General features: G+C 39.8%; 1 protein-coding gene across 3 annotated transcripts; it reads right to left on the bottom strand.

Moving 5' to 3' along the window:
• Positions 1-5,429: 5,429 nt before the first annotated feature.
• On the bottom strand, positions 5,430-21,179 carry CRYZ (crystallin zeta). Of its 3 annotated transcripts, none has more exons than XM_074961521.1 (9): positions 21,039-21,179; positions 16,165-16,281; positions 15,678-15,830; positions 13,753-13,916; positions 12,597-12,648; positions 10,191-10,340; positions 7,335-7,436; positions 7,131-7,226; positions 5,430-6,828 (listed from the first exon to the last, which is right to left on the bottom strand). In XM_074961521.1, the coding sequence occupies exons 2-9, from the start codon at positions 16,273-16,275 to the stop codon at positions 6,667-6,669; spliced, it is 990 nt and encodes a 329-aa protein (XP_074817622.1). In that variant the 5' UTR covers positions 16,276-16,281; positions 21,039-21,179; the 3' UTR covers positions 5,430-6,666. The 3 variants fall into 3 exon arrangements, with proteins under 3 accessions (XP_074817622.1, XP_074817623.1, XP_074817621.1); XM_074961522.1 differs by having other exon boundaries at positions 21,021-21,039; XM_074961520.1 differs by lacking the exon at positions 21,039-21,179 and adding an exon at positions 20,355-20,406.
• Positions 21,180-21,195: the final 16 nt, after the last annotated feature.

The raw sequence follows: 21,195 nt of genomic DNA, 5'->3' as shown, positions 1-21,195 counted from the left end.
CCTGTGAAGCATTGTAACTATAATAAGTATTGTTACAGAAACGAGTCAGGCAGCAAAACTCACTACCAAACATCCTTTCAATATACCATGTCATAGAATCATCACCGTGCATTTCTTAAAGATTATGTCACCAACATAACCACAAATCAACATTTCCAAGCAAATTAGGACACAGGTTCCCTAGCCTATTATTAATATATGCCAATAAAATTACAGAGGCATAGCAAAATGTGCATACAGATTTAAATTAACCAAACACCTCAAACGCTGAACTTTTGTACTGGACTTTCCTTATCGGTGAAACAGGTAATTCAAGCGGTTGCTCTACTGCTGAATTAATTCATTACTTCAGCTGAAGTTATTTCACACTTCTTTTACTGTAAATATTCCAGCTGAGAGCAGCAAAATTCCCAGGTAACTAGAACTGGGGCAGTATTTCTGCCCCTGCTTCAACCACATCCAGCATTGCCTCTATCTGACTTTGCTCCCCAAACATACAGAGCTCAGTTCTGGGGCAGGGGAAGCGAGGAACTGTGAAGCCAGCTTTACAACCCCTTATAATAGCACTTCCAAAGTCCTGGAGCTGGGTGCCGTCTCATGCCAACAGCACCAGCTGCCTTCCCGACAAGCTCCCATCCTCTCCATCTTTTCAAATCTGTGCTCCACCAAATGGCAAACACACACACACACACCTCAGTGATCCAAATCCCACAAACCCTCAAATATAGGTCTTCTGTATTATACCTCCTCATAATCTAAAGGTTTGAATCCCTCTCCAAGATGGCTGTGTGTCAATCTACCATAAAGAAACCAAGAGCACAACGATCTTAAGTAAATAAGGTTTGTTAGGAAAAAAATTTAGATGACCGTAGAATCAAACATATGAAAACATCTCTAGCCCGAAGTTGGGGAAAGTTAATCTAGACAAATATGAACGGTCCTGACCAACATCCTTTTGGATGCCAATTTGCTTTCCATTGAGTTGATTTTGGACTGTGCCTGAAGTAATTTATCACATCCTCACTGGACCCAAAATTTAATGAGCATGACCCAGACTTTCCAATAATTCTATTTTACCAATAATTTCTATCCTGTATCAAATATGAAATCTTGACAGATGACGTTCCATCTGTTACAAGGAAACCTGCTATTAGTTACAGTTTTACCGGTTCAGAGGGATTATTGTACTTTAACTTATGTTCTGACTAAATTAGCTAGCACTGTCTAATTAGCTCAGTCTGTTGCAAGCACTGGGCCAAATTCAGTCCTGGTGTAAATGGAAGCAAGATTAAATCAATGGAGTCGTACTCACTTGCATTGATTCTGAACTCTGCCCTCTCTGTCTACAATGAAAAAATCAGAGAAACCATTTTTTTAAAAATGAGATGTTTAAAATACTCTTATGGCTAGCAAGGTATTGCTGTGCTCTCCCATGATATATATTGTTAGAGCCACAGGAACCAATTCTGTGTTGCCCTTCACCTACTGCAGTCATTAATACCACTGCAGAAAGGGCACAAAAAATGCTGTCACTCTGATTTGGCAGCACTTTATATTGGTGTAAATGACTATACAAGGTGCAGTGCAATAGATAATCAGGCCTCCTAATAGACTTCACTACTACAGCAAGGCCTCTCTCTACACTTGGAAAATGAGTAGGCAACCAGATTCTTCACTGCCTTGCACATTCTGATCTAACAGCATTCTACAGCTCCTTTGCAGAGAGATGAGTGATTAGGCAGTGGAGAAATCAAGACATAGGAGTCTAGTATACTTTCTGAAATGGAGGTTTAAAATAAATAGTTAGGCCCCCACAGCCCTGTGATGCTGTATGATTGATGATGACCATTTATATCACTGTTACTACCACTGTTACACAATTGCAGCAAATCTTATATAAAGTCATGTAAAATATCAATGGAAAAGTTGTAATCTGCTAAGTATGTTAATCCTACCTATATGCATGTTTCATCTTTGTATCTGAAGTAATGACTATTTGCATCTCAGACATGTGTTTTGTTCTTGGGTGATACCTACAAGGTAGTTTTACATCCTGTCTAGCCAGCCTAATGTTGATGAACCATGGAGGGAGATCAGCTCTTCAGTGAGTCTTCCTGCAGCTGCCTCCCGCAGCAAGGAGCCAAGGGCCACCCCTGTGATTCAGCAAAAGATGTAAGAACATGTGACATGGACATGTGACCTCAGACTCAATCTTTGTCAGTAACATTCCATACAAAGGTTTCAGAGTAGCAGCCGTGTTAGTCTGTATTCGCAAAAAGAAAAGGAGTACTTGTGGCACCTTTGTTAGTCTCTAAGGTGCCACAAGTACTCCTTTTCTTTTTGCGAATACATTCCATACAAAGGAGCTGTGGGCTTTGTTTAGGACAGTGAATTTCCATGTACATGGCAGAGGATATAAAAGACACCTGGGACACCTCCATTTTGCCTCATTCCTGTACCAATTCTCTGGACTGCGGATTTACACCTAAAATGAGTATTCTGATCAATAGACTGAGGGACCATCCGATCTTTTGGAAGTTACCAGAGAGACTTTTGCAAGCCAGCAGTCTATTCCATCACTGCTACAAACATAAGGACTTCGCAATCATTTGTACGTATATCATCATCTATTAACCATTTATAACTATTCTTTTCTTTAAAAAATCTTCAGTTAGTTGACTAAGGATTTTCTGACAGTCTGGATTGTCTGACAGTGTGATATTGAGGTAAGATCCGAGATACCCTCCATGTCAGTATGTAAGCGTCTGATCCTTTGAAATGAGTAGACCTTCACATACGGTGTATTAGGTTTAACCTCTCACTATATTAGACCTGTTTGTCTGTATGGGAGCCCAGGGCTGGAATGCATAAAAGGGACTGTGTTAGGCTTCTTGTTGATCAGTGTGGTGCTACAGAAGCTCTTTTGCTACTGATTTGGTGAATCTAATTATAGAATAAACCCCCAGTTTGTGGAGATTGTGTGCCCTGTTTCTTGCAGTCTGCCCTGAAGTGGTACTCTCAGTGTAGTCTGTCCCAGGCACCTGGTCATAAGCCCTAATGACCAAGCTGTTTCAAATCTTGTTTGAATAGAGGATGGGGCAGAGTCCTATGATTGACATTTGTTATCATTCATATCGCTCTTCTTGATTACCAAGGGCCCAGTGCTCAAATGACTTGTGTGCTTACATATCCAGTATTCTTCTGAACCACTGATACCGCTGCAGCTTGGCAAATAAAACTTGATTCCAATTACTTAGAGCAAGACTGCAAAAACATCTGGTGAGCAAAGATTTTTTTTTTAAAAAACAACAGGTGTCCTCAGCAGTTCAATGAGAGGTATCAGAAAGTCAAACAGCTCAATATTAATAACGCCTGACTTTCTGAAATGAGGGCAACTGTTCCTTCATGACAAGCTAGACAGCTAAATAATTCCATGCCCTGGAGACTTAATGAGTCAGTGGGTTATTTTTCCCCAATTGCACACCGTGAGATAACCGTGGTGCATTAATTTAAGCACCTGTTAACTACAGATCAAGATGCTAAAAAGACATATGAATTATAGGTTTATAAAACATATGCTATTTTAGCGAGCTATGAGGACAAGCCAACAAGCCATTTCAACGAGTACTCCCCAAAAGCAGGAGAGAGTTAGACGTTTTAGAAGATTCAGTTTCATTAGTTTTTCTATATTACTTTAGAGTAAGTTAAGCGTCAGTAGGAAAGAGTGGCGATTCAAAGAAATCGAAGAACAGGAAACAAAAGTGTAATGGGACCACTACCCTTTAAGGCTTTCAGAGAAAATTGTGCATGGTTTTGAAGGGTGTCGGGGGGTGGGGGGGGGGGAGTTAAGTCAAGATGGGCTGAACCAGACAAATTCAGGCTATATATAAACAGATTTTTTTTTTTTTTAAACACACTGGAATTGCTACAAATTCCTTTCTATTGGAGACCTTTCAATACTCACCACTGTACAGACTAGCAGACTGCAATTATGAGAACTCTTCCTTAACCTTGGTAGAAATGTTCTGATATAGGTCAAATAGTATCTGATGTTCATTGGGAAATCTCATTAAGGGACGCTCCTGTAATATCAAACAGTACTTTAAAGTCTAAGCTGTGAATGTCCACGTATCACAAACACATTCTGTTTTATATTACTTGGATTATATCTTGAACACCCTTAATTATATTAGCAGTGTAATCTACTCTGCATTTAGCAGAGATTAATAAGAAGGCCAGAAAGTTGCATGGAGCACTGTGAAAGGGTGCAGAGGCACTTCTTTGTCCTTGGCAAATGAATTAATCAGGCTTACAAACAGGACAAGATGGGAGAGGCTACTTAGAAGGCAGAACGATGAATTCGGGGCCACAATTCTGAGTTCCATGACCTGGAAAACACTGTTACAATCTGATGTTTTAAATGGTTGTATATTGCCCAAACCATGAAATTTGCCCAGACAGACACAGGTTATCAAATGATTAACCCAGAGGGTTTTTGCTGAATCACTTCACAGGCCTATAAACAGTTAAAAGGATGGTGAGAACAAAGGAAGTGATGTGGACTAGCTTGTTATTTGCTTGTGTCTTCAATAAAATGGGTAAAACATGCTGTTAGACGAACAATGTTTTAATTATCACAGGCCCTTTCCTTGATTCAAAGTTACAAATATAAATGGTAGCTTTTGGATATGAAATTTATTTGTTTCACAGTAGGATGCCTGAAGAGCCTACACAGATACACTGGCAGGGAATCCATTTAAAAAAGGAAGAGCACTGAACCAAAGAACATGTATAAGCGATGTCAGCTAACTGTACTTACTGTAGGCTCCTCAGAACTAAGAAAGGCCTTTGGTGAGCCATGATACCATCTCAGTGACAACTTTCAACTGGCAATGTTCCAGTGTAATACACTGTAACAAATGTTTTTCCTGTCACTTGAATGATAATTGTATTATACACATAAAACAAATGTTGCTACTTTCACCCCTATGGAATTTAAAATAGATTACACACCAAATGTTAGAAAATAGTGCAGATTTTTAGCATAAGACTCTCTTCTGGCATATCAAGAACTAGATTATACAGTTTGAATCCATGTCAAGATCTGTCGGTATTTAGAAGCAATGACCAAAATATTTCATATTTGCATGTAATGTGAGAGTACGGACAACATGGTACTACCAACTTCATTAGTGGACTAGCCCCAGGATAGGAGTATATGGATCCAAAACATGTGCTTGTATCATGATTAAATTATCGTGGCCATGTCCTTGAGGAATGGGGAGGACCATTCTTTGCTCTGTTCACTAGTTTAATAAAATATGGAATGTGGTAACAGAAAACAACAAAAATGTAAGCAAGCAAAAACAAATCCACACTTGTATAACAGTTTGTTTACTGTTTATTGATATTGCCAACCAAGAACACTGACTAGCAGTTAAACCAAAATAGCCGTATCTGATTATTAGTACTTGTCCTGGGCCACAACATAAAGAGATTAAATTCATTCATGGAATGACCATCAAATAGGACTACAAAATGTAGGCAAGCTAGACCTGGATTCTGCTGCAACATCCCCTGGTTTCTATAGCATTCTGGTGTGGCAAACACAAATTTCTGCTGCTGATTAACAAATTGAGATTTTTATTGTATTAGATATGAAGAATAATACAATCAGTACAGAGGTCCTCATTTCACAGTACATTCATTTGTTTTACAGAGTGGTCACATTTTCAATATGCTGCATATTTTGGTATCCATGAAAGGGACTGATGATTAGGGAAAGACAGCTTGAATTCGTGGCACCCAGGAGGGAGGCAGCTCCTCTTTCCCTCCCATTATGAGAGAGCTGACTTTAAATTCAAAAGAAAGAGGGAGGGGATTGAACTCCTCATTGCCCTCCCTTTCAACAGCAAGGAATCAGCACGTTATCTGGCTATTTCTGCTAAAATGAGATCAGTAGTAAAATAATGAATGACGACACCGGGCTTCACAGTCTCCATCCCATTGGGATAATTTGGGCAATTACACCTCTCAGGATATTGTTTAGTCAGATTCAGGCATACAACACTGCCCCTGTTTACATTCAATTCATATCTGGGAGGCTCTTAGCAATCATAAGGGCCAGAAAGTTAATGATTGGAAAATCAAAGTTTGGATTGTAAAGCACACTTCTGTGGCAGATGCTGAATAGCAACATATTTTGTGGCTACAGAACACATGGAGCCCTACTTACACATATATGTCGCTCCACTTTAAAAGGCAGACTGAAAGCCACATTCTGCACTAGCTAAAGCTTCCCTGTAGTATTCAAGGGAAGCAATAAGTACAGTATTGTACAATACTCCAACCTGGATAGGACAGAACAGATATCAGTGACAAGACCAACGCAGAAAGGAAAAAGATGCAATTTCCAGGTCAGCCAAATTGGGGGTGGGGGAGGAGGGGAAGAGTACTTAGAAGCTTAAATCTGACACACTGCTTTTCATTACATAAAAAAGCATGTTCATTTAAGGCATCCTCCCTGTCTAAATTAGACTTGCTATTACCATAAAATATCTGTGATCAACCCTATGTTTTGTAAAACATGCTAAATGAACGATACAGGCAAGGGTGTAATTAGAACAGCCACAATATAAATGGAAAGAAACTTTATTACATGACTTATCACATAAGGAGTACCATCTTTCCCAAAGCACCACTGCTGTTAATGAGGTGTTCATGAGCCTTCGCCACTTTTTCCAATGGATATTCAGGGCCAACTACAGGTTTAAGCCAGCCAGCTTCTATACCAGCAAGAAGCGCTGTTTCACATTCATACATCAACTTCTGTATAGTGAAGATAGTATTTACTGTAAGTCATGTGCATTTTTAAAGTACATTAGATGTATATACAAAGTTTTAATCCAAATTTCACAATTAAATGCATTTTACATTTCTGAGATTTCTTAATACTTCTAAGTGTCCATTTAGAAAAATAAAATGTATATAATCTAATAAAATTGTACCCTTACACTCCAAATCAAACCCACTATGCTATGTTGCTAAACATTTAATTTGCTTAAACTAAAAGTTTATAAGTGAATAGAATAGCTCATCCAAGTAAATTCTTTGAACTAAAAATGCCTTACCTTAGTTGCAGAAAACAGACTAACTCCTATTATGCTGGATTCTTTCATCATAGTGTCTCTGGGGTTTATTTCAATTGGACCTCTACTCCCCACGATCTGATACAAAAAAGTTTTAAAGTAAGAAAAAATAACAGACACTTAATCCAAACATTTTTCAACAAATTATAAACTTAATTTGAAGGCAATAACAGAGAAAATACTTACCATCACCCTTCCTCCAGGTGATAGTAGTTGTAAGTCAGTGGCAAGATTAACATTAGCTAGCATTTCTATTATCACATCAACTCCCTGCACACCACTGAATTCCTACACAGAATATAAAAAGAGATAACCAATTGAAAAAGTTCACATTTGGGTGTCTATGTATATTTCACAGGCTGTAGGTAACCGGGGGTTTCAACATGTTAAGTTTGACATATCTAATGCAATTCTGAAAGTCTATCTTCATCATATTGTGACTTGGTGGGATCTGAGTTTCTAAATGCTCCCTCCCTTCATGAGATAATAAAGCAAATAGGAAACACAGCTAATACAAGTACTATAGTGCAATCTCTTTATCATGAAAGTTGAACTTACAAATGTAGAATCATGTACAAAAAAAGCTGCATTCAAAAATAAAACAAACAATGTAAAATTTTAGAACCTGCAAGTCCATTCAGTCCTACTTCAGCCAATCGCTCAGACAAACAAGTTTGGTTACAATTTGCAGGAGATAATGCTACCCACTTCTTGTTTACAATGTCACCTGAAAGTGAGAACAGGCGTTCACATGGCACTGTTGTAGCCGTGTCAGATATGCTAAACATTTGTATGCCGTATGCCCTTTCATTCTTTGGCCACCATTCCAGAGGAAAAAGAATGAGAAGTACTTGTGGCACCTTAGAGACTAACAAGTTTATTTGAGCATAAGCTTTCGTGGGTTAAAACCCACTTCATCGGATGCATGCAGTGGAAAATACAGTAGGAAGATAGATATACACACACACAGAGAGAACATGAAAAAATGGGTGTTGCCATACACACTATAATGAGAGTGATCAATTAAGGTGAGCTATTATCAGCAGAAGAAAAAAAACCTTTTGTAGTGATAATCAGGATGGCCCATTTCCAGCAGTTCCAGAGGACATGCTTCCATGCTGATGATGCTCGTTAAAAAAATAATGCGTTAATTACATTTGTGACTGAACTCCTTGGGGGAGAATTGTATGTCTCCTGTTCTGTTTTACCTGCATTCTGCCACATATTTCATGTTATAGCAGTCTTGGATGATGATCCGGCATGTTTGTTTTAAGAACACTTTCATAGCAGATTTGACAAAGTGCAAAGAAGGTTCCAATGTGAGATTTCTAAAAATAGCTTCACCACTTGACCCAAAGGTTAAAGAATCTGAAGTGCCCCCCCCCCCCCCCCAAAATGTGAGGGGGACGAGGTGTGGAGCATGCTTTCAGAAGACTTAAAAGAGCAGCACTCAGATATGGAAACTACAGAACCCGAACCACCAAAAAAGAAAAATCAACCTTCTGCCGGTGGCATCTGACTCAGATGATGAAAATGAACACGCGTTGGTCCGCTCTGCTTTGGATCGTTATTGAGCAGAACCTATCATCAGCATGAACGCATGTCCTCTGGAATGGTGGTTAAAGCATGAAGAGACACATGAATCTTTAGCGCATCTGGCACATAAATATCTTGTGGCGCCGGCTACATCAGTGCTATGTGAACGCCTGTTCTCACTTTCAGGTAACATTGTAAACAAGAAGCGGGTAGCATTATCTCCTGCAACTTGTAACCAAACTTGTTTGTCTGAGCGACTGGCTGAAGTAGGACTGAATGGACTTGCAGGTTCCAAAATTTTTACATTTGTTTTATTTTTGAACGCAGCTTTTTTTTTTGGTACATAATTCTACATTTGTAAGTTCAATTTTCATGATAAAGAGATTGCACTATAGTACTTAGGTGAACTGAAAATTACAAATTTTTTTTCCACAGTGCAAATATTTGTTATCAAAAATAAATATAAAGTGAGCACTGTACACTTTGTATTCTGTGTTGTCATTGAAATCAATATATTTGAAAAATGTAGAAAACATCCAAAAATATTTAATACATTTCAATCGGTATTCTATTGTTTAACAGTGCGATTAATCACGATTAAATTTTTTTTAGTTAATCACGTGAGCTAACTGTGATTAATTGACAGCCCTAGTTATGATTAAAGCTAAGATTTAGTCATGGGTATTTTTGGTAAGTCATAGACAGGGCATGGGTAATAAATAAAAATTCATGGCCCGTGACCTGTCCATGACTTTTACCAAAAATACCCATGACTAAACTTCTACTTCTGGGGCCCCACTGCTCTCGGGGGCCTCTGCTGCGGGGGAAGAGGGCAGCCTGCTCCAGAGCTGGAGGTTGACTGCCGCCCCAGGACCGCTACTTGGTCGCTCCCCAGGGCACCCCCAGGACTGATACTTGGGCAGTCCCTGGAGCCAACCACACTGGCCGCTTCTTAGGCAGTCCCCGGAGCCAGCTGGCCCCAGGCTTCCCCTGGGTCTCTCCAGCAGCAAGAGGTGTGACCGGCCATGGGGTGCCCGAGCAGCTGGCCCCAGGGCCAGCTGCTCAGGTGGCCTTGAAGTCAGCTGCACCAACCGCTGCAGAAGTCACAGAATTCATGACTTCCGTGACCTCCGAAAGAATCACAGCCTTAGTTATGATTTAGTACTCTTGGTATCCATATCTTTAAAATGAACAATTCTCCTTTGAGCAGAAATTAAAAGGTTGTGTACACTTTGCTCCAGTGGCAGACTCCTACAGAACCCTAATCTTGGTTCAAAAGAAAAATATAAAGAGCTGTTTACCGAATGTTTCATTTCATAAAAATTATGAAAAGAAAATATCTATCTAGTTCATCTGGATGCCAGCACAGGATTGCCATCTATAGTATGTTTTCTAGTCAATTAAAAGGAAGATAATTAATAGAATCCAAAATGGATTTTGAATATTTTACTGGAAGAAGAAAGAGGCTGGAAGAGTTATGAAACCTTCAATCTGGTAGTAAATTACCTTAATGTTATCAACGTAATCAGCTTCTCTGTGATTAAACATTTTGTGGGCTCCATTTCTCAAAACTACGTTCATTCCTTCTTCAGTTCCAGCTGTGCCTAAAACCTTTAAACCATAAGCTCTGGCAATCTGGCATGTTGCTATTCCAACCTGGAAAAATGAGTTACATTTCCCTTTACCATTTATTTTCCCACTCTTAATATAAATATCACCTATCAGAAACTCAGTACTTTACATGTCAAATTATCTTAAAATATGTTTTTATGCATAACATAAATCACCAGCATTACTGAAACATTATTTTGATTTTTTCAAAACCGCTATCCGATATTTGATTTACATTCACACACACAACATTGTGTACTAGTAAAGATGCTGCACACACAACACACCTGACACAAAACCAAGTCAAAAGTTAAGCCTTGTAACAGTACATATTATCTTTTCTTCCCACAGACAGAAACCACTAACATGATCACCATATACCACAGATAACGTATCACAACTTTGACTCTTCACCACAGAAGAGGTCCATTTAGGATCTCATTCCCAGGCTCCCAACATTACCAAAAACAGACGAGACTCCCTAGTCTCACTGCCCCTTCTGCTGGGTCCTGAGAAACCACACTCCAGTTTCAGAAAGCCAAAGGAAGCCCTGCAAAGCGTAGTTGCCAGATATTGTGGGGACCCCAGAGAAAACTCCCAAGCAGGGAAGCCTCAGAGGGTAGCAAATTTTGGAGGGGGAAGTAAGCACATGAGCCTCCATTCTTAGGCAGCAAGTAAAACCACTGGAAGTCTGGTCAGACACTGATCCTGCCAAACAAACATCTGCATTCCCTACCACCACATCCTCTCATCCCTGCTTTATATCTCAGTTGGTGGTGAGAGGTGTTTTATTAGTGCCAAGCAGACGTAAAGTCTTGTTAGTGCCCGAGGACAAGTAGGCTTCACAGTCTCAGCTGGCTCAAACTCACTGCTTACATGGTATGGGGAATGCAAAGGAGGAACGAAGAACATGCATGCACAAAACTCTACCTCTCTTTTGGGGTTACTCCCAAACTGGTGCCTCCTGCGAAGACAGGTTCTACAACCTATCCTGACCAGCCTGCAGACAGACACCTCCTCGGCTAATTTAAGTGATGTTATTCTCTTCTATTGGTAACAAACTACCTCATTCCATTTCTGTTACTAACAGAACTCCATCTGCTGAGATTTATGGTTCTGCTAATGAGACTTGCATCCAGGACTGTTATGTAAAGTAAACAAACTACCTTTCCCATAATAAATCCTCATGACCATCACTCTTGCCAGGCGCTTATCAACTGACCTATTTGAAAAACCGAAGTCACCTTTGACATTTACATTTCAAACTAACATATGGCATGACTAGATTATCTCAACATCCAGAAGTTGTTCAATGAACAACCTGAAAAGAATGTAAGATTTAAGGATAATCGTAGAAGTCTATGTCAATGAAAGACGTACCACAAACATCCACGCTTATCACTAGTATGTGCCCCTTTGCCTACTCTTTTCACTGCACTTGCAAGTGTTTTTGTAACAGTCTGCAAATCCATAGAGGATAATCTTATTTGTGGTCCATGCCATTGTAAAGCAAAAACATGTGTGTTTCCAGAAGCATATCAAAGAAGTGGGAACAGAAAATCAAAACTCAGTTTATGAAAATAAAGAAAAAACATATTGCTGAATGTCCTTCTAGTCTAGTATATTACAAAAGACTGAGTTTTCTCTCATGTGAGACTTTCATACTCAGCCTTTTGCAGCTAACTGAGTAACTCAACAAAACTTGGCCAGCTCACAATAGTTTTTTCCAGCCACTGGAAAGGGGAGATGGGGCCACTTAAAGTTTAACTATTCCCTCTTACTCTACCTCAGCCTTCTTGTTTATTCAGCAGAGCCAAAGGTTAGCCTTTTGTAAATACAGAAGCTAGTTGGGAAAACTTAAAGTCCATTCAGGTATCTCCTCCAACATCTCCCATTTTCTAGCTAGGTTACAGTTAATGGGTGAGAAACAGCACAGAAAGTCCCTTTCCAGCCAGTGAGCATTTCTTGCACAACTAAGAACAGTTTGCATAACTTTTAAAAATGCAACTTTTCCTTTAGCTTTTCTCTTAGGCAGACTAGCTGTATGGCTCCTGAACCAGCTTCTGACCGTTCTCCACTTTGTGATTACACCATGGGATGCCCTACATATGATTTAATTAAGTTCATAGGAAATCAGCATTTCGGGCCATATCTGGTCATTTGTGCAGATTCAGGCTGTTATATTCTGGATGATAGGATTTAACTTTACATGTAAAGAGCCTTCATGATAATTATTTGCCTATTTGTCACAAAAATAGATACTAAAAATACTTGCTAATTTAAGGCTTTTCAAATACTTACTCCTCCACTTGCCCCATGGACTAGCACAGTTTCCCCTGCTTTGGCATGCCCTCTGGAAGACAAAATGACAGACACTGAACTATTTAATACATTATAACTTTAGCAGATCCTGCCCATTGTCCAGCCATAATATGTAGTTGGATTATAGGAATTAAATATAAATCTTTTTAGATCACATTCAATGTGCCTAATTTTCCTCTCTCTAGTTTTACACTGAGTTAGTCCTGATTCATTCTGGGATTAGAGAGGAGAATCGGGTCTTATCTCTTTTAATAATTCCTGGTTGCTAAAAGCTCTCATTCCTGAATGTAAATACAGGTATAAGCTATAACAATGGGAGTACCACTTTCATGGTTGGTATAGGTGTGTATTAACACCAGCCTACTATTCAAAACAACATTTTCTTCAACTTTAGTCTTCCAGGTTTTAAAATAATCTACCCATACTTTTTCAACGGATAAACTAGATGGTCCAATGCTTTGTTCTACGTATTGATCTAGATTGGATTCCCAGTCCTGATCTCTCATCCCCTAGCTGACAAGGCACTCTTGCCTATCACTAGAGTACAGATTTATCAATCAATACCATGGCTACTGGCAGGGTTAAATACTTAGAAGAGCTAGTAGGAGTTCTGCCAACATCTCCTGAAGACAGAGGTGATGGAAAGATTGGACTTGTTTCAGCCATAATTTCTGCTTCTTGATTAAACCAAGGGGTTGCAGTTGCATAACCTATCTAGTCCTTCTTAAGAAGGTGAGGTGAAGAGGGGTAGGAGGAAGAAAACAATTGACTCATTTATTTTGGTGTATACACTTTTTTATTATATAGAATGCCCCTCCCAGTTCTGGGCACCCCAGATGCACTCCTAAAAAGAAAAAGACAGTCAATTGCCTTCAGATCACAACCCCCTGGCAATACTGTAGGCAACACATTTAATTTAACCCTCCAACAGAATCCCCACCAAAGTCCTCCTCCCATCACTACCCTACCTAAAAAGTCCCTCATCTCTTTATGAAAGAGAGAGATAAAATAGGCCTTGTAGTGTGCCCTGAAAAGTTAAGCCATGTAACGGGCTATTATGGATGGAGTGTCTGCTCTATTGTTTGTATTTTAAGTCTTCAAAAGCAGAAGATACAAACAGAGCTTGGCATCTTACTTTTGGAAGAGTGCACGATAAGCAGTGAAATATGGGATTCCAATGGCAGCACCTTGCTTGAAGTCTAATTTATCTGATAAGGGGAAGACTGTGTCCGCTGCAGCAACGGTATAATCTGCATAGCCACCAGAGATGGTACCATTAGTAAAAACCCTGTCACCTTTCTGGCAGGAAAAAATAAAAATGGTTTAGACACAAGTTCCAAGTACTTTAGTCAAAGTTTTTTATGTAACACTTCTGTAAAAGTGTGTGTGTGTGTGATTACCTTCCCAAAAGGCAGGTAGAGGGATTTTATAAAAATCAAGGAAATGAAAGCTATGTAACACAATTTTGTATATCCAGATTTCAAAAGGCGTGTGTATAGACTACATCCTAGGTTCTATACTGTCACACACAAGGCTACTGCATGATTAAGATGATCCTTAATGAACCTGAATTCATCCAGCTCCACAAGGAAAACATCAGAAACATTTTACAAGCTTATGAAAAGAACTTCGGCAGTTTTTGAAGCCTGAGATTTATACATTCTTAACAGGAATAGTTATTGGTAATAGTTATTGTTGGAGTCCTTCAACAGGATAAAAATCACAACCTCCACACAATCACCAAGTAAATGGGCTGTGTGAGAAACAGGGAACAATATACATCCCAACACACAGGGTGTGTTTAACACTTATTTCCAGCCCTGGCAGCTACAGAGTATCAACTACTTTGGTACTGGTTGTGAGCTGAATATAGCTAATTTCATGTTCTGTACAGTTTTTCCTCAGTTCTGTACATTCTGACCCGTTGTGGGTGTCTGAGTTTCAAACTCACTGTATGATTATCTTAGTACCTGCATAGCACATAAATCCCTGCACTTTGATTTGCTGACACCTATTATTAGCCAGAGTGCCAAGATCTGCATAATTGCTATGTGGCTATTTCTTACATACCATCAATATACAAATCTCTCTCTATTCTGATTGGCTCCTCTATTCAGCCCTTTCAAGCTGTTTGTCTGCAACTATTGCTCTCATCTTCTTTCCCTCCAGTTTAAGCAGAAAATGCCAAAATTTACATGAAAAACTAAAAGCAAAGAAAATGGAGCTGTCAATCTGCTGAAACAGAAAGTGTTTTATTTTTGAAGTTAACACCTCTGCCTTATTTTCCATCTCCAGGCCAGCAAGGCTCTTGTCTCCTCAATAACTGTCATATCTGACTTCAGAATGGGAGAATCCCAGCTCTCTACCCAAATACAGTTTTTAAACAATACATATTCTGCTGTTAGTCTTTGGCCAAGAATCTTACTGACCTGTAAGGAAATAAAAGAGAAGGCCAATTAAAAAAAACCCCACATACATTTATCTTTTAAGAGCCCACCTTTTCCCCCTCCCCAAGAAGATATTGTTTAACCAAAGGACAGCGGGTGAAATATAATCACTATGAGACAGCAGTTCAGTATTTAAACATTGTTATCAATAGATACATCTTGTATTTTTCCCCCTTCATTTTAAGTATGAATATTAAAAATATCAGCAAAATAACTTCAGGGTCCTTCCTGTCAGTCCAGGACGATGATGACAATAATTACAGCAATCTTGACATTTATAATACGCCTACAATGCTTTAAAAACGTTTCTGGACCAGTAAACAAAACCCCAATCCTGCAAGCAGCACCATGTAGTCAGGCTCCTGCACCAGTGCTAAACTCTACAGATCTCTATGGGGCTCTGTATGGGTGTAAGGGACAGCCCTCCAGGGCAGCTTGTAGGATTAGGGCCGCTAATTTGACCTGGTTGCATGCTTTTAACAGCCAATTAGAGGTCCCCAAAACCCAGAGGAAATTCTGACAGGCCACAAATTATAGAGGTAGCAGTAAGTAGTGCAACAATAATGTAGGGAAAGAATAAGCCATCAATTAAAAAAGAAACAGAATATAATACCTTGAATACAGTTACATGCTCCCCAACAGCTTCAATTACTCCAGCAACATCTGTGCCAGGAGTGTAAGGTAAAGGTGGTTTTCTAGCATGAGCACCAGAACGAATATATGTCTCCACTGGGTTTACGCCACATGCATGGACTTTGATTAAGACCTGAAGAGAAAATGTTATTTGTTACATATCATTACAATCACCATAATTTTGCATCAACAGCTTCGTATTATTAAAGCAATTGACTTGACTATTAAAGAGCCCTTAATATGGATGTGAAACAATTTTGGAAAGTCTTTTGTATTCAATATGTAGACTGCATTAGAATAACAAAACAAATTAGTTAAATCTGATGCCTGTGGCTTTATTTATGTATATGCTGTTCAATCTACTCATATTCAGAATGAAGATGGTTCTGTTTTGGACACTCACTCAATTCATATTCAAGTCATTACCATTCAGTGCAATTATCTTAGTTTACAGCTATCATTTCCACCTGATTTTCTTTTGGATTCGGCAATAAGACATCTGACAGGAGCTTAAGCACTTCAGGTCCACCAAATTCAGAAACTTTGACAGCTCTCATCACGTTTCTTCCAGTTGCCATAGTGATCTGAATGTCAGAAGATGAGAAAATATTGCATTAACTTCACAATCCAGTTTTCACCTCAGAGGGAGGAGAACACACACCCTACTTTTAGACAACAGTTTAAATCAGGGGCTCACTACTGATTTCTTTTCATAGAAAAGATGGTCTTTCATCTTACAAATCTTGCAAACGAAGAACGTTACCACCATCTCCTGTGGGAATGTGTGGACTTTAAAGTGAATCAAACATGTAAATAACTACTTTAAAAATATGAGTGCAGTAGTTCCTATATTAGATATCATGCCATCACATCTTGAGGGAAATACACTGTACTTTGGGACCCATGGTTGCATTTTACAAAATGAATTTCCAATTTCACTTATTAAAAAAAAACAGGTCATATAGTGAGTATTCAGCCAGGGTCTAAAAAGTAGATTTCCAGCTTCTTTTTCTGCTTCTTATTTAAGACAACAAAAAGCTCCTTGCTCATAAGCTCTCAAAAATAAAAGATACAATGGGGAATTAAAATATATTCGAGGAAACCAGAAAAACTGAATACATATGTATCCTGAGGAGTACAGTTAATGTATCTAAAAGCTAGCTTGACTATGCATGTTTGTGAAGTATTTTAAGAACATCAAGGAAAGCATACACTGACAGGAATGTGGGAAAAACAGGGCAAAGGTACATTAGTCAGACAGATAATTCTTCCTTTGGATCATGACAAAGGTCCAAGTCTTAGAGGGGTACTCAATCTTACACTTTCCCAAGCCCTCCTCCTCAACATATACATTACATCACTTTTCCAAAGGGTAATTTACACCACCATATATTTGGTTTACTATACAAATGGATAAAATACAGCCATGCCTAAACGCCCTGTTTCTACACTAATCAGAAAGGACAAGTTAAGCCACAAAACAGAAGAACCAAGGCCCCAGTTTTGTAATTGGAGCTACAATGGCAAACTCTTGCAGCTGCATGGAGGCCCACCATCCATCTACTGGAATCTGAATGTAGAATCAGGGCCCAAGCTAGAAGTGCTAGCTCTGTACTGAGCACAGCTCAGTAGACAGGCATGATTTAGTGCTAGCTACAAACGGGAATTTCTGTTCTGTGGGAAATTCCAAAATAAAAAAAATGGTTCAAATTGTCAACATTTTTTCTTTTAGCTTATATCAAATACACATAAATATTATGTAATGTTTATATTAATGTTTTAAAATAACAAAGACTATACAAAACATTTCAGCATTATAGAAGTGAAACATTGACATTTTCCACATCAAAAGTTGTCAAAAATTGACATATTCCCGCTAAATGTTTTGAGTTAGACAATACTGTACTACTGACTGAAAACAACTCTGCTGAAAAAATTCAGCCAGCTCTAATTATTATATACATGATACTACTTAAGCAATCCTATTATAGTATTTGTATGTAAGAAATAGCACATATTTGGTAAATAAAAGGTTATTTTACTGGAGCTGTCTCAGCTTCATTACTGTTTTGACGTCTCATCTCAAAAGGCTCCCAATCATATCACACAGCATAGAAAATATGAAATTAAAATTTCTCTCTGAAGCAGTGATCTTTTCCAGACATTGTCTCATCATATTGGTTTACATTAAAATTTCCAGTATAATAAAGATGTAACTGCTTTAATATATACACTGCACCACGATATTCTCAAAGGAAATTTTGAAGTTATGAGCATGGGAACAGAAAAAAAAATTGGATAAAAAAAATCTTTAAAAAAAGTGACCACAGAAATATTGGGCCTGCTTCTCCATATGCTGATCATCTCAAAACCATAAGGCTCACTGATGCCTTCAGTTATGAAGCATTCACTACCTTGCAGAGTGAACTGCCGTCATGGTACACTGTTACTTCTTCCTCCATACTGCCCCTAAGATCTAAACTTTCCTCTGTCCACATAGCAAAAACCCTCGCCACAGTTCTACAACACACACACAAACTCTGGTGATAAAACAGAAGCTAAATGTAGTAGTTCAAGACAGATACACTACAACCTGTGTTATGAACAACCTCCATTCTCGAGGTGTTTGCAACTCTGAACAAAACATTATGGTTGTTCTTTCAAAACAACTTTACAACTGAACACTGACTTAATACAGCATTAAAACTTTACAGTACATAAAAGCAGCATTTTTCTTATGTACTGTATCTTAATTTAAATGAAATAAGCACAGAAACAGTTTCCTTACCTTTCCCTTTTTTTTAGAATTTTACGTTTAACAGAGTTCTATACTGTACAAGTATTTGTTTGTTTTGTCTCTGCTGCCTGACTGGGTACTTCCAGTTCCACATGAGGTATGTATGTAATTCACCTGTCAGCTCGACTGGTGTTCATAACTCTGAGGTTCTACTATATTTTCTTGAATCACAAGCTCCTCTTTTTGCCTTTTAATCCTCTAAACTTAAAAGTATGAACATTGAGCCTCTCCCCCAGCCCGGAAGTGCCCCGCGTGCTTTGTTATTTGCAAATTATTTTATTTTAGCATAGTCCAGGACATTGGAGACCCTGTTTTGCTTCCATAGGCACTGCAAAATGTATTTATCAGTTTGGGAGTTTGAGAACCTCTAATTCTCATTAGTTCTCTCTCGTCTCAGGGTTTATCTATACATGCAGTAGTTATTCTGGAATAAGAGTGTCTTTTTCCAAATTATCTTAATCCACTTTGGAACTGGATTAAGAAACACCAACACATAATGTCCTGTGGCACCTTATAGACTAACAGACGTATTGGAGCATAAGCTTCCGTTGGTGAATACTACATGCATCCAATGAAGTGGGTATTCACCCACAAAAGCTTATGCTCCAATACGTCTGTTAGTCTATAAGGTGCCGCAGGACTCTTTGCTGCTTTTACGGATCCAGACTAACACAGCTACGCCTCTCATACCAATACATAATGTTATTCAGGAATAGCTATTGGTCTTTAAATTCACAGCCTACGTTAACCTGGAATAATTTTCATGTGTAGACAAACCCAAATTTAAGGATTTTCTATAGTGCCTATTTACACTTTTCCCAGATAAATTAAATCTGCAGTGAGTTCCCTAGCAGACTTCACAGAGTTCTTAAAGTATTACCTGTGTGCTCATTAAATGTCTCTTCCGCACACTGTGAGAACACTACAAATTTTATATTTTCTGTGTAGAAATTTTGCACATATACTCTTAATCATAACTGCAATTTCACTTGCAGCCTAGGGCCTAAAAGTTCCAATTGAATAACAGGGGTCCACATAAGGGAGATGGAAATATAGGGCTCCAAGACTGTACCTAGATTTTATTTATACCCTGTTGAAAGTGTATTTGTTATACTTTCAAACCAAAGTTCATTCCCAGGTGCAAGGTTCAGAATTACTCCTGTCTAATTTTCAGACCTACATTGAAAACTAGGTTTGATTTAAGAAACACCACACTCAAACAACTAAATGGTGTCCCTGTATATTATTAAACATTATTCCAAACTGGCTTATTGTTTCAGATCCAAACATCCCAGTTCAAAAAGCATGGATGTTTCATATTCCATAAAATATTTGAAGGTTTTTTATATTTGCTAAAGTACTGTGTCTCCCAATTAAGAGAAGAAAGACTGTCTCCAGTTACACCTGATAACATATAAGCTGTTGTCTCTAAAACCACCCATAGAGTTTTCAGAAGGATTGGATCCTCATATTAAGATATTAAGTCCTTCTAGAAAACTGGTTCTCAAATTGTACAGTTGGCCTTCCTGAGGCAGGTCCAGCAAAATAGATTTTAAATGATAGTCATTTTAAACATTATAAAAGTAAGGCATTACAGTGAATTTAGAGGTTTCAGAGTAGCAGCCGTGTGAGTCTGTATCCGCAAAAAGAAAAGGAGCACCTGTGGCACCTTAGAGACTAACAAATTTATTTGAGCCTAAGCTTTTGTGAGTTACAGCAAGTGAGCTGTAGCTCACAAAAGCTTAGGCTCAAATAAATTTGTTAGTCTCTAAGGTGCCACAGGTGCTCCTTTTCTTTTAGTGAATTTAGAAGCCACTCAGTCAGGCAGCAAAGTAAGTGCTCACATTAGAAGGTTCTGACCTTAACACCTGTGTGCCTCCGTTGCTCCATCTGTACAATGGTATCAATTCCTATCTCATAGTGGAGCAGTGGGTTAGTTTCAAAGCCTTTTTCATAGTTTCCTTGTGGTGTCTAAACCCACATTCCGGTGCCTAATTTTAAGCACTCAAATTCTATCTACGCGACTTGCCCACGGAGCCGATGCTAGAGCCCAAAGCGCTGGAGCCGATGACTTGGTCTACCCAACCCACCCGCCCACGTTACACAGCTGTTTCCCCCCAGGCTTTCCTGCCATTGCCCCGACGCTTCAAACACCAGCCCGAACACGGGAATAGCCGTCCCGGGGATCCCGGCCCTGAGCTCCGCGGCCCCGGCCGCCAGCGCCGTGCTGACAGGACGCGCCCAGAGAGGGAAGAGCGAGGGGAGCCCCCGTGCCTGAGCCGTGCCCACCCCCGCCCAGTGAGGCGCTGCCTGCGATCTGCCCGAGCACGGGGCGCTGGAGCCACCTACCGAGGGGGGCTCGGCCCGGACACGGGGAGCGAGGCCCCGGAGGGGCGCGGGCGCAGGAGTCCCCCTGGGGCTTCCCAGAGGCGGCGGGGTCTCCGCGCCCTCCCGCTGGGAACCGGCCCTGCCCTCGGGCCCCCCTCAGTTCCCGGCCCTCTAGCCGCCCCGCTTCCCAGCCCCCACCTCCCGCGGCCGCCTCACCTCTCGCGGGCGGGCGGGCCGACCTCCTCAGCTAGCAGCACCCCCGCTCAGGCCAAGGTCTCCGGCCCCGCCCACCCCCGCGGGCCGGGCTGTTAGACCCTCCCCCATCCCGCCTCGCCTCTTCCGGCATCGACTCTCCGACGCGGTACATTGAGCC

Source organism: Natator depressus, chromosome 8, assembly GCF_965152275.1.
Source record: "Natator depressus isolate rNatDep1 chromosome 8, rNatDep2.hap1, whole genome shotgun sequence".
Taxonomy (NCBI): domain Eukaryota; kingdom Metazoa; phylum Chordata; order Testudines; family Cheloniidae; genus Natator; species Natator depressus.
This window is presented reverse-complemented; position numbering and strand designations above follow the sequence as displayed.